This window comes from Lingula anatina, chromosome 5 (assembly GCF_051362555.1).
Source record: "Lingula anatina isolate TDL-2025a chromosome 5, LinAna3.0, whole genome shotgun sequence".
In the NCBI taxonomy this organism is placed as follows: Eukaryota; Metazoa; Brachiopoda; class Lingulata; order Lingulida; family Lingulidae; genus Lingula; species Lingula anatina.
The window spans coordinates 18,844,755-18,859,299 of NC_141771.1; the positions used below are offsets into that span (position 1 = coordinate 18,844,755).

Sequence of the window (14,545 nt, forward strand, 5' to 3'; positions counted from 1 at the left end):
TAAGTGTACGAAATAAGGTCATCCGTGTTATTTTATCCAAATGTTCAATCTTTGTCAGTTTAGCGTATGGCATGATTTGATGAATTACATGCATTGCATTAAATGCGCTTTTGGGAAGCGTCAACTCCATTCTGTTAGGTGTGACAGACGCTGTCAACCACTGCAACCGTGTACCGTAAAATTAATACCAATATTATGGAAGTTGTGTACTGTGACCCCCCCCCCCCCCCCCCCCCCCCCCCCCCCGTATCAAACATCAAACATTTCACATATAATGACTACGTATAATTTTGATGGAGAAGAAAAAAATTGTTTAAAATGTTCAGCCAAAACCTCGACGCAAGTAAAATGTTTTCACCGAAATAATCTTAGAGAAAAGAGTTCACTTGTTCTGTGCGTCGTGTCGTCTAAGGCCAAACCACACTAGTGGAACGAATAGTGAAGTCACCACACTATGGACAGCGCCCTAATTACTGCCAGGAAGAGAAAAGGTGGCTCTTTGTTAAAGGTGAGATCAAGTTGAGTGATTTCACTAGGAGACGTTGCTATAAAGGTGTGACACAGAGATAGGGTGAACATTTGCCTATACACAGCGATACTCTCTCTTACCCGTTTACAAGGAAGAGCAAAAGGCAAGTGGCACCATTTTCTATTCTTTAAAATCCATGTTACATCGGGTTTGTGACTGTTTAGAGAACATTTTTTGCAAACTGGCGCCCCTTTCAAATTTGGGCTTTGACAATATTTCCGAGTCAAGATCAGATCAATGAACTTTAAAATCAGACAACAGGCGTTAAAGGGGAGAAAACAATAAAAAGTCTCTCAAATACTGAAGAACATTATTATATCCGAGATGCTTTTGTATCATATTTGTGAAAGTAGGTTAAAATTTTGGTTGGGAACAAACATATTAATTAGCAATGTAAATCAAAAGTCTCAACCTGTGATAAAATGAAAGCGTCTAGTTGCTATGGTGGTGTCAGGTGACCAGAGGTAGTTGACCTTGCTAAGTAGGCCAAGGTGATCTTATCGAGCACCGATCAAGGAATGCCAATAGAAATTCGGTAACCTTGGCTGACATCTTTGTCTATTTTCTTTTTCGCACAATATTGTGACAGACGTACAAACGGAGAGAGGACGTCTACGACTTACTCGCTTGAGCCAAAAGCTGAGAATTTTTTTTTTTTTCAGTTCAATATAATGACAATAAAACATATGGGTGATACATGGACGACAAACGTTCTTGTTGCTTAACTAAGATAAAACTAAAGATGTCTTTATTTTGTTTGCTTTCAATCAAGACATATAAGACGGCCTTCTTTAACAGGTTCTTTTCTGGGAAATGGAACGATTGTAATAATTTGTCATGGGTAAAATTACTCGCTATCTAAAGATATTCCACTCACAGTAAAATTAAAGAGGGGTTTAATAGATCGTGTTTCAATTTTAATTGAATTTTAATTAAGTATTAAAATACTTAATACTTAATTAAGTATTTTAATACTTAATTAAAATTCAATTAAGCATTAAAATACTTAAGCTGTTCTAGCGATCTTCATATTGCTTGAGTGGAAAAGTATTGCAAGATTATAACTGTTACTATTTATAAAGTTTCAGGAAAAAATCAGAAATAGAATCAGCTATCTGTACATTGCAGTAGCCTGCTCATTTGACAGCCATTACTATCCACCATGCATAGGATTATTAGAAAAATTGTCTGCGCAGATTGCCATTTCGCTTATGCTTTTTTTTTAGTAATTTTCAAGAACAATTTAACTTCGATAATCAAATAAAATGCTTTTTTTTGACACACGTCGCCTCTCCGTTGAACGCCGTACAGAGGTGAACCTTGTCTTCTCATGCGTCATAGCCTGTCACCCTAAATTCCAGAGATGAATAAAAACTCTACTCTCTACTTTAAGCATGCTGTTGTTCCCAGGGACTATCTAAACTCAGGAAACCAGGAGAGACAAGATCACCAAATTTGTGACAATTGCGTCTGACAGGGCTCTTGGCTAACATTACGAACTTTAGCAATGGTCAAAATGGGGGGGGGGGGGGGGGAAGCTAGGGTGTAGCAGGGGGGATGCAATACAGGTATGACCTGGTCATTTTACTACTGGGATTGAAATTGACGTCATATTCGGGAGCGTTCACAGACAAATTTGGAGTTAATAGTGCATGTTGCATGGTACTTGGAGTTATACTTTTGCAAGTAGATCAATAAACAATGCTCTTTTCCGTCTTTATTATTAGGTTCATCATTCGCCCAGTTGGTGAAAGTAAGAGTGGCGTTGGTGGCCACCCAGACCCATCTACATGTACCCTCGCTTTCCCGGTTGTTAGCACATATCCACCAGTGAAACACTGAATCTAAAATGTAGCAAAAAAAAAGGCTTTATTATAAACAAAGCCACACAATAAGCAACAGAACTTTTTATTTAAAAAAAATGTTAAACGAGGCCACAAACAGCAGGAAGTAGGCTGTCTAATCTACTACCGCCATCCGTTGCAATTTTTCTGAATGCATTTTCACCACTTACATTTCTTCCAACCCACTTAAATATATCCTGTTTGTCCTATGCTGTTAATAAAACAACATGAAAATGATAAGCTATCTAAACTTCATCAGATTTCCTTACACTATCAAAGTTTCGTGTTACTTGACATACTTTGAAAATCGCCACTTTTACCATCTGTTCGATTAATTTTCAGCTTTGGACGTTATAGTGGCCAGATTGGCAGAGCGACTTTGACAGTACTCCTGAGCTTGGGGCCAAGTCTTCTTAGCTGTCGAGATATAATAGCAGCTGCCACCGAGCTTAACGAAACCAAGTTGACACTCTGAAAAACAGACGACGCGCATTTGTAAGAATCAGTGCATGTGCACGCACGCGCGTGCACTCCCTCCACTCCTCACATACACAAACAAAGACATATATTCATCAAAACCTACAAATTCTTTAATTCATTTAACACTAACATTTTTATAAAATCTTAAAGAATTTCCTACCTTTAAGACTTAAATGCATTTAATACTGTCATTGTTTATCATACCTTTAAGAACAAATAGAATGAATTTTCTACCTTTAAGAACAGATAGAATTTCTTTCGTTCGCTTGATTTTCTCCAAGGCGGTTCCTAGTGTATCAGTTAGAGTCGACAGCAAAGCATCAGATTTCACCTGTAGCTACCTACAGCAATAAAGTAAAATTAAAGACTTTGAAGTCAGTATAATTTTTGGGTTTAAAAACTATAGACTTTTGGACTTAGTGTTTAAAATGTTTCTGTCAACTAAAGGTACTCGTGCCTCTCAGCGGCTTTTAACAAGTGCACGAGTTATAAAAAAGAGAAAAAATAAAACTCAAGTTTGATGTTTTAATATCACACAAGAAAAGTACTTTACACAGTACTTCATCTCGGTTTTTTTTTTTTTTTTTTTTTTTTTTACGTCTTGTTCAATATCACCATTTAATTGGACTGTTAGATTTTAAAAGTAGAATAATGTTCATCCCTATAATGATGAGACCCAAATAATGTTTTATTTAGACCCCGTTCCCATACCTAGATCGATCTAACAGGATCAACCCATCTCGGACGGGTTTTTCGCTGATACCCCCGTCACACTAGAGGCGAAATAAGCAAGAACGCCGTCGGAAAGACAATTATTTGTGCGTTCCTGGAAATTCGAAGAACATTCTAAAAATTCCGAGTGCACTCCAAATATTTTTACCCATTCTTGTGGCCGATATGACGGGACTCAAGAGTCCGCTGTCCGGGTTCCATTTTAATAGAGAGCTTTTGCACCTGAACGTTTAGGCGAACGACTACGTTTAGGTCATCATATTTTGCTGTCTAGTGACGTGTACACATACGGTTAGAGAGAACATTATCCGCAGCTAGATTGCTACCCGTCAATGAAAAACGGTTTGACTAATCAGCATAATTTTATGAAATCAAGCCTTTCAAAATTGATCGTTTCTCTGCTAAAATCATATTGGACATTTTATTTTTGCAATACACGTGAAACATTTTGTCTTGTTATTTGTGTCTGTGTTTTTTGTTACTATTGAAATATAGGTTATACCCGCAAAAAAGGCATTTTCCACTGACCACAAGGCAGTCAGAACTAGCCTTCCGCACGCGTGACTGATTGAGACTGCTACAGGTAGGTCATGACGCATGACGCATAAGCAAGATATCCGCAGGGTAAGTGCCGTTTAGTAAGACACTACTAGTAGCTCGATTTTCTCCTTTAGTTGACAGGACATACCTCCTTGACTTTAAATACAAATTTTATAAAGCTTTGTTTCGAAAGTCACATGGCGTCCTGTTTTGCGTATTTTGAATAAATGAATAAAAATAAGGACAGCACATCTTTCTATAGGCTACATGAAATTGTCTCTAACAGCAAATTTTGATTAATATTTATTATGTCTGATCAGTTACAAAAACTGACGCTGCATTAATTGATGACACGCTTATTTTTTTCAGCTGAAAATTGCGACAACATGCCGCCACTTCAGAAGTGCCGTACTGATTCATCAGCAGATTACGTCAGTTACCCAAAGACAAGTTGGCCTTCGAGAAAGAACGCTTTGTTTTAGAAAAGAAAGAGCGAGAATCTCAAATTGAGAAAGACAAACAAATGATGAAGATGGTTGTCTTTGGTTAAAAAGAAAAACTGAACTGACATACTAGGCTCTTGCTGCCTACAAGATACACATGGGCTGAATCTTTGTTAAAACATTAGTTTTTTATTCAAGATTTCATTTAAATAAATATTTGCTAGCGGTATGAATTTTACATTTTACTCTTTAATTTTTCATACGCACAATGTACACGTGTACAGTTCGTGCTAAATAGTCCTCCAAGGTGGGAGGTTCTAGTTAAAAGTACCTATACTCTGATTGCCATACACACAGACACGTATGGTAGTTTACCAGAAGGCCACCTTCCAAGTAGCGCTTGGCTATAGGAGGAATAAGTTTCCGAACTCCCACTCCACGCATTCCCGCACAGATGAGATTCTCCTGTTGAATTCTTCTTCTTCGGCACTCAGATTTGCTCCTCTGAAGGGACTCAACAGATACCTTCTAACGGGGAAAGCCAGATCTCCATAAATTGCGTGTGGAAGACCATTCCAAAATTACCTCATCTGTCCTAATTGGTAGTTTTCTTAATTCTTCTGTATTTATATTGGTAGTTTTCTTATTTCTACTGATTTTTTTTAGCTGTTTGTCTGTGTCGCAGGCGAACATGTGATCGAAAGTGGGCGTTACCTCCATTATCTTCACTGTACAGTAGATGACGTGCTTTCTGAACTAGTTAACATCTTCAACATTGATGGACATTTTATGTTTAACAAACTTTTTTTCATTGGTAGATTTCTGCTTTCTTCTGATTTTTTCCCTATATCAACCCTGTTTCTGTGTCACAGACGAAATCCGACAATTTGGTGAAACGGTTTAGGACGAAACACAAATTCAAGATTTGAATCTGAGGAAGACTTGCTGGAAATGACAGATGTATGCTGGTATAAAGGAGAGTTTACAGTTATCTCTTAAACACAATAGGACGCACTGTCATTTCACGTAAAACCAGCGAGCGTGTGTATGTGTGATTTATAGTAATCTGATGTTTTTATCTGAAACGGGAACTATTCTTGGAAATGAACGACTGAATGAAAAAAGGAAATACCAACAGAATCAAATTAGATTTTACTCGTCTTTATTAGTACATAGATATTTTGGCCAAAATTTCTCCTTCTTCAACGTGATTTCATAGTCCCGGCTTAAGCAGTAAATTAGCAATATAAATCAGATGTCTCAAACGGTAGTAAAATGAAAGCATATAGTTGTTATGATGGTGTCAGGTGACCAGAGGTAGTTGACCTTGCTAAGTAGGTCAAGGTGATCCTATCGAGCACCGATCAAGGAATGCCAATAGAAAAGAGGGATACGTGTTCCAAATTTGGTGACCTTGGCTTATCGTTTTATTTATTTATTTATTCATTTTTTTTTGACAATATTGTGACAAGCGTGCCAACGGAGAGAGGATATCTACGACTCAGTCGCTTGAGTCGAAAACTGAAATTTTGATGGTAATTGCAAATCCATATTTCAGAAGAAACATTTCAAACACGTGTTATGTTTTTTTTTTTTTTTTTTTTCAGTTCAAATAATAATGATAAAGCATACGGGTACTACATGGCTGACAAACATAGGAAGATGAAACCAGGAGAGCCAAGATCACCAAATTTGTGACAATTGCGTCTGTGGGGCTCTTGGCTAAGATTACGAACTTTTCATTTAGCAATGGTCAAAATGGAAAAATAGGTGTATCGGTGGGGGAATGCAATATGACATGGCCATTTTAGTACTGGAATTAAAATCGTTCACAGATATATTGATTTTTACTAATGCATGATTCATCATTCCAATTGTTGCTCCAGAAAATCTCGATACAATGTTCTTTTCCATCAACATTATTAGGTTCACCTTCATGCCAGTTGGTGAATGTAAGAGGGCTGTTTGTAGCAACCCAGACCCATCTACCCTCGCTCTCCCGGTCGTTAGCACCTATCCACCAGTAGCGCTCTGAATCTAAAATTTAGAGGAAAAGTGTTGTAATACCCAAAGCCACATATTAATGATAGAACTTTTTTTTAGAAAATTCAAACGAGGCCATACACGCAAGAAGTAGGCTGCCTTATCCCCCCCCCCAATCTGTTGCACTTTTTTTCTGAGTGAATATTTGACTACCTGTGTTTTCTTCCGACCTGAATAAATATATTCTTTTAAATAAAAATAATTTAAATGATAAACTACCTACACTTCATGAGTTTCCATACATTCTAAAAGTTTCGAAGGCCTGAGTTATTTGATATACCCCAGTATTTAAAAAAAAACGTCACTTTAACCACCTATTAAACCAAATGGAAATGAGCTTACCTGGTAAGTTGGCCACAATCATCTCATTTTCAGCTTTGGACGTTATAGTAACCAGATTGGCAGAGAGACTTTGACAGTGCTCCTGAGCTTGGAGCCAAGTTTTCCTAGCTGGCGAGAAATAATAGCAGCTGCCACCGAGCTTAACGAAACCAGAGGGACAGTCTGAAAAGCAGAATAAACGAATTAGTAAAAATCTATAAAATGCGTCAGATTTCAAAATATGGTATTAGCTCTAAAAGTCTAAAACGTTTTTGTTTAATTCTGAAATGAATAGAAATGCTGGCAAATATACAATTTACAGGAAAAAAAAAGGAAGACTCCCACGTTATGAATGACGGAACGATGAATTTTGAATTTTTGATAAACCAGCTGTGTGGTCACCCAGTCGAAAGATGTGACAACCGATGTACAGGTATATGACATCCAAAACGGTCAGATTTTCATAATCTTTATTTTAGATCCAAGTTTTGAATTAAAAACATTTGGGATTATACTAAGTGAGCATCACCAAACAATAATGTGAATCTACATCAAAGGGGTTGTGTAATTTCATACACTCCAAACACCAGAATGGCTTTTTGGTGTCAACAATGCATCCTAAATATCATTATCTCTTTGTCACACGCTTCATATCTTTGCATTGCCGAACCTTTACCCGTGCTATATCCACATATTCAGAGGCAGCAAGTTGTAGTTTTTTTGTAGTTATGTATATGAAGGTGCAAAACCGCAACAAGTCAATGTAGTGTGAAAAATAATATCTACAAACGTTTGCACGCACGCGCTTGCATCCCCCGTCCAATCCCCACGTACACGAACAAAGACATTAATTCATCCAAACTCACAAATCCTTTAATTAATTTAACACTATCATTTTTTTATTATACCTTAATGAATATCCTACCTTTAAGTTTTTCTTCCATTTGCTTTATTTTCTCCAAGGCGGTTTCTAGTTTATCAGTTAGAGTCGACAGCGAAGCATCAGATTTCACGAACTGTTCATGTTGAAGGTTCATCTTCTTCTCCATTTTCAGATTTGCCATGTCTGTGACATGTAACTTCTTTTCCAAATCAGCAACCTACAGCAATCAATTAAGTAAAATCAGACACGTTGAAGGCAGCAAATTTCTGGGCTGAACAACACACACTTTTCGACTAAGTGTTTAAAAAAGCCTTTGTCAACTTCATGTACTCGGACCCCTCAACAGCTTTGAGCTAGTGCAGGGGTTATAATAAAAGAGGAAATATAAAAGTTAAGTTGGAAGTTTTAACGTTACACAAGAAAATTGCTTAACACAGTACTTCTCGGACTTGTCTTTTTTAACGTCTTGTTTATGATCACCATTTAATCGGGTTGTTAGATATTTAGCAGTAGAAAAATGTTCCTCCCTATAATGATGAGACCCAAATAATATCTGATTTAGATTGCTTTGAGAAGCTGTGCTTAAAAGTCCTCAGTGAACGTCATCCACAAAAGCCATTGGGACTTACGCATCCCCCAAAAAACTAACAAGCCGATTTTCAATGTTTTTTATTCAGTTGCGCGTTGCCTTGCTCACATTGATCAAATAATATTGCCAATTTCGGTGCTTTTTTTTCAAGAAACACCAAGCTGTTTAAAGTATAATGAAAGCCGAGGTAAATACATGTGAAACATTGAAAATATTTAATTCTGAGGGGATTATTTTTGTATTTAACCAGCAAAAAGGTAGATGCAATGTTGCATACCTAGATGAACGAAAATCTTTTCGGTATTTTGATGATTAAAACCCATCGTGTACCCTTAAGAAGGTTGGGGCATACTGCATAAGTATATAGTTATTACGGCATACGAACCTTTTCTTTGTTCTCCTTACATGAGCAAGTATCAACGGTACCGGTACCTGTTCCTGTATGACCTGACAGAACGTCGTCGAATATTGGGGGCATAACGTACCCCCAAACTTTACTGTGCTGGACAAGAACCAACAAGAGCACACATGATAACAAACGGAACACTGCCATTCTTAGACTGTATGAACCAACAAATGGGTTTATTGTCTACCACGCCGTGGATAGAGCACTCTTTTATCCAGTAGTAATGGGAGGGGTTTGATATTATATTTCAGATACTTGTCGCAATTGTATTGGTTGGCGTTGAACATGTGATCGAAAGTGGGTGTTACCTCCATTATCTCCACTGTACAGTAGATGACGTGCTTTCTGAACTAATTGGCAAGATCAACATTGGTGGACATTTTATGTTTAAGAAGCTGTATTTATATTGGTAGTTTTCTGATTTCTACTGATTTTTTTAGCTGTTTGTCTGTGTCACAGGCGATATCTGACAATTTCGAGAAAGGGGTTAAGACGAACATAGAAATCCATGATTCGAATCTGGGGAACCAGTCTAGGGAAGACTTACTGGAAATGATAGATGTATGCTGGGAAAAAGGAAAGTTGACAGTAACCTCTTAAACCCAATAGGACGCTCTGTCATTTCACGTGAAACCAGCGTGCATGTGTTTGACTGTGTGATTCATAGCAATCTGATGTTTTTATGTTAAACGGGAACTATACCTGGAAACCACATGCTAGTCTAGTAATTGATATGATAGATAGATTTACCCGACCAGCTCTCTGGTAGGTCAGACTAATTCGATGAGTTGGTTAGGGGGCACGACCAACCCTAATTTTGTGGATATCCACATTTTTAAAAACGCCTTGGGCATTGAACCCAATGGAAATAGTGGTGCTGTTGTTTTACATATATTTTTATGCTCAAAAATTCATCTGTACTGTAGATTTGAATTTACCTTAGTAGTACGCCCGACACTAAATTTATGTTATAGTGAGGAATAACGACAACGATCTGGAATTTTCGAACGTTTATTCACCGACTCTCTCTTCATAGAACTTTCATAAATATTTATACTCAATTTCTCCGTACTGATCACGCATTTACTTGTTTTCTTTTCCATTGCCTTTGCGTGATTACAAAATATTTTGCATTTGCATGTTGCAAGTCACCATGCAACATTTCCTTATTAGGTAATCCCTAAGAGACTTGTTTTCAATTAAAGATATCTAAAATATTATTTGGATTACTCATGCTTGGACCTTATCCAAAACTCAGTTATCATGTGATAAACAGTTAATCAAAATTGAAATATGTTATGAAATTAACCAATCACATGAACTGTTACTGACTTTGACCTTTTCCATCTTTTCCTGACCTTAAAAACATCTTCTACACTTGTTGACTTTTGATGAAACCTAACTTACACTCAATAACTCCCTATCCTTTTACTCGTTTGATTCCGTTTTAATTGTCATCTGCAATTAGCGAAAGTGTAAGTAATTTGCTTTACAACATTTAGCAAACGTGCCCGATTAACACGACATGTCTATAAAAACAGACAACCAATCCTGTTGGCAGAGAAATACCGCTCGTTAACCACACTTCTCGTTCACGTCTGATCATGTCTTTAAAAACAGATAGATGGGGGGCATCCTTAAATTCTCGGCTACCTGGAAACCAAAATCTCTCTTAGGACCTTTCAGTAACTTTTGTGGAGCAGGAAAGAATGAACTGTATTGTTTAAAATAGTATGGCAAGATGCCAGTGGGCCTATTTTGTTCCAAAATGGACGAAGACAAATATTACTTCGATTGAAATAAAAAATAAAAACATTCGTCTGACACAAATGTATGTCTTTTGGTAATAATGCGTCCTTTATAATTTTCATTTTTAATTAACTACTCATTTTTTTTCTACGCGAGATCATCCGTCTTTAGCATATGTTATATTCCAAATGCTCATATGTCAGACAGCTGGGAATCTATGTGTAGACAGACATTAAGTGTACAGTATCATTACGTGTACAGTATCATGTTTAGTTTAATGATAAATATGGGGACGTATATGGTAATACATTTGCACCAGGGAAAAAGCCATGCTTTAAATTTATATGCAGTAAATGGATCTTCGGTTTTCCTAACATTTCATTAGATTACCAGTAATTAATCTCATCATTTCCATTCGATTTCTCCCCCCTTTCACAAACCCTAACGAGATTTTCTTCCTGCTCTTGGTGTTGTTTCCCAACCTATTGGTACGTGCACCGTGCTAGTGTAGCGTATGGCATGATTTGATGCATTGCATTAAGGGGACAGATAGGGTTAACTACGCTTAAAATCATGTTTTTGAGTTTTTTGTGTGTTTCTATTAATCAAAAAAGTATCTAACGTTGGCTGTAATAATTATTTTGAATTTGCACCGCAAAATGTGTCTTTTGATGAGTTTTTCAACCGGCACGCGCCCCAGTCAGGCTGACAACTAAGCCACGCCTCTGTTGCTAAGGGCCGTTGCCATGAGGGGGGCGGAGCATAGGTAATGAGTTATAAGCCGATTACGTGTGCGGTAATAGGTCATAAGTCTTACATCAGCTAAGCAGTGAAGAAGTCGAGTACGCTATGGGGAAGAGAAAAGTTCGTGTTAAAAACCCATTTCCAGAGGAAAGAAAGAAAATTTTGAAAGAGAGTATGCGCGGCGGTTGGGAAAACCGGTATTTGTTGAGTCGGATGACGAGAGAGAGAATCTACCTGGAGCGAGCGCTCGTAAGATACTGAAGGACTTAGAACAGCCCTCGGAGTCTTCAGACAGTGATCGCGAGGAATATACCGTAGCTACTGGGTACAGGCTTTGGCACAGTGGACAGTTGTTAGAAAGTGTCAACAAGTCGTGTGTTTGTCGTGTGTGTGGCGGCGTCGTTGTGTTGGTCGAAAGTAAACAGAAACGGCAAGGTTGGGCATGTCAAATGAGGTGGATTTGCACCGTTTGCGGCGGTATTCCGGAAGAGGGCTGGACCTCAACGTCGAGGAAGACGGGACGTTTTTTTGAAGTAAACAGGGCGAGTGTTCTCGGAATGCCTGATAAAAGAAAGCACATCTGCTGGGAAGCTGTAATGGCATCCGTCCGGCCCAATGTCTTGCTTCTGTATAAAAAAATTACAAAAAATGAATGTTATAACCAAGTGATAGAAACTGGATAAAGTCAACTTCTAATAAAAATCTTATTTGACCTTTTAAAAGTCAGACTCTGTAAAGAAATAGCCCTGCACTATTACAAAATACTTTAACCAACACATTTTACACGTTTGTAATAAAAAGTGAAAAACAACATTTTTGTCCTAATGTTTTGCAAAGGAACTCATACTGAAGATTGCTATATTAAAAATAACGTGTTTTTTTACCTTTAATGCCCTTGCCCAAGAGCTGTAGTGCATGAAACGAATTTTAATATGTGTTTTTCCTTTCATTTTTGCGGCTGTGACTGTATGATCTAATCCTTTTGCGAACTCTTTCCCATCAAACCTAAAAATAAAAGGAAGGTATGATAAATACGACGCACGTGGTACCTCAACACATCAGACTTATTCATAAGATAACTTCATTCAGTGCCCTGTGTGATCTAGTATTAGACGCAATCCACGGTAAAATGCCGAAGCAACTTTTACATGCTTCAAAAGATTTGAATAGATACTTTTTTACAATCAACACGTTCGTGGTTTCAAAACTCACCCACACTCAGCCATTTCACTCAAAAGCCTTCTCTCAGCCACTTTTATCGCTGATTCTTGTGCAGCTGAGCGTCTCCCCTTTATCTTAGCTGGCATTTTGAGAAATACTGCTATGAGATAATCGTTGGATTTTTCCGTTGATCTGACGATTACCAAGTGTCGTGCAAAATAATCCTGCAGCGTTACCCGTCAAAAAAACTCGTGTTAACACAAGTGACGGACACTTGCTCTCGACACAGTTTTATCTGATCACTTTGCCGATAACAAAGAAGGAATCTCTCAGGTAAAATTACTCGATTGCCGAGGAAGAGCCATTGAAACGATCAAATGCAACTTCACACCTCTTAATTGCGGTTAAACGTAATCGCCTTTGTTAGCGCTTCCTTCTACATATCCTTGACACCCTACGGGGCATCACTAGGCTAGGACCCTCTCCAGAGCTGTCAATCAAAGTGGCGGCACGCTTACATGCCTAACGAGTGGTCGGAAAATGTAACAAAAGCACGATTTTCTGCCCCTTCAAAGCACCCAAACAAAATATTTTTAGATGACAATAAGCAATGGTTCCATCTGATCGTATAACCGATAACAGGTAAATTTGCCAGCTAAGCATTTTGACTAATAAGCCCTGTTAACCAACCTGTGAACGTTTTTGGCTGTTTTAACAGCTTTCTTTATTGACGAGATAAGTGAATCGCTGCCGAGTATATCTCACTATCTGAGCAACCGATCGTTACAAAAGTTGCACCTATTGTTGTTAGGAATGTGGACTACAGCATGATATCAGGGGTTTAAGAGGAAATTGTTTGTTTGAAAGTTATCGCCTTTTAAAGTGAATAACCCATTGAAATATGGGCTGATTTAACGTAAAAGATGATAAAATCAAAAGTAAATAGTTAAAGACAATTCCCTGGTACCGCGCTGTAGTGCTTTCACCCAGCTTTATGAGGCCTTTTGAATCACTTGAATAGCTGTCTTGGTTATAGAGAAAATCCCAATACCGAAAACGGCATTTTTCCCCTCAAATTGGCGCCAGAGCGTCATCCGTTGGACACTGTACTTAATCCCCGTCTTTAATTGGCCTTTTGGGAAGTTTGTTTTAATTTTTTATTAAAACTTACAAGCCCAGGGCTTTGTTTCTATGACTTTGGTCCTTTTACTATAAGTCCCCTTAAATGCGCTTTTTGGGAAGCGTCAACTCCATTCTGTTAGGTGTGACAGACGCTGTCAACCACCGCAACCGTGTACCGTAAAATTAACACCAATATTACAGTACTTGTGAACTGTCCACGTCCACCCGCTTCGGTCAGGAGGCCCACCAGTTAAAGACGTAAAAACTTCTATTATCCGCACTTTCTGTATATTAAAAGTGCCGCTTAATTTGAATCTACAATGGTAGACCCCATTCCCACATATTTTAGATCGATCTATCCCTGTGGGGAGTCTCACTAGATTACTGTCAGCTTAGCCGGCTTAAGCGTCTGTCTCGCCTACTAAAAGCTGTAAGGGGGTAATCAAGTACCGTGCGCGCTCGGCTGACTTCAATTTAGCGTGAACCCCCAGGGAGTTAGGTCGATCTAGATGGATCGATCTAAATCTATGGGAAAGCACTCGTAGTCTCGGCGTTCAACCCATGATCTGCTGCTGACAATTTAATTGTTTCACATATAAATTGAACATGCATTTTAATATATCTAATATGGGTTTTGTTTGCAGTGGGGCAACGCCATTCCTAAAGATAAAAGATGACCTTATAATGAAGTTTAACTCACATCAAATAAAAACAGGACAACATACACACTCGCGTGCACGCACGCACGCACAGACACACACATACTAGTCCTTTAATATGCCATTTGTAAATTTTCAGTTCGTCCTGTTGAAATCTAAAATTTAATTGTCTGACTTCAGAAGACTCGTTTAATCATAGACTACACTTCCTGTATTTATTATCACATAGTGCGTGTGAAAAATTCACATGTAATGACTACGTATAATTTTGATGGAGAAGAAAAAATGTTCACAGCAGCC

At 38.0% G+C, this 14,545-nt stretch overlaps 1 protein-coding gene and 2 long non-coding RNA genes across 4 annotated transcripts in view; 1 reads left to right on the forward strand and 2 right to left on the reverse strand.

Moving 5' to 3' along the window:
• LOC147761788 (uncharacterized) overlaps positions 1-14,545 on the reverse strand; it is a 256,913-nt gene that overhangs the window by 82,774 nt on the left and 159,594 nt on the right. The gene's annotated exons all lie outside the window — the stretch shown is intronic.
• On the forward strand, positions 2,093-4,931 carry LOC147761790 (uncharacterized). The gene is made up of 3 exons (XR_015334734.1): positions 2,093-2,868; positions 4,081-4,209; positions 4,495-4,931. It is a non-coding gene; the product is annotated as an uncharacterized LOC147761790 (long non-coding RNA).
• On the reverse strand, positions 5,709-9,009 carry LOC147761791 (perlucin-like protein). The gene is made up of 4 exons (XM_087014331.1): positions 8,790-9,009; positions 7,858-8,032; positions 6,954-7,115; positions 5,709-6,605 (listed from the first exon to the last, which is right to left on the reverse strand). Exons 1-4 carry the CDS (start codon positions 8,955-8,957, stop codon positions 6,388-6,390), a joined length of 723 nt encoding a protein of 240 aa, XP_086870457.1. The 5' UTR covers positions 8,958-9,009; the 3' UTR covers positions 5,709-6,387.

Coding starts and splice junctions, on each gene's coding strand:
- LOC147761791 (XM_087014331.1), bottom strand. CDS start 8,957: ATGGCAGTGTTCCGTTTGTTATCATGTGTGCTCTTGTTGGTTCTTGTC. Junction 7,116..7,857: donor AATGGAAGAAAAACTTAAAG/GTAGGATATTCA, acceptor TCTGCTTTTCAG/ACTGTCCCTCTGGTTTCGTT. Junction 6,606..6,953: donor GATTGTGGCCAACTTACCAG/GTAAGCTCATTT, acceptor TCTAAATTTTAG/ATTCAGAGCGCTACTGGTGG.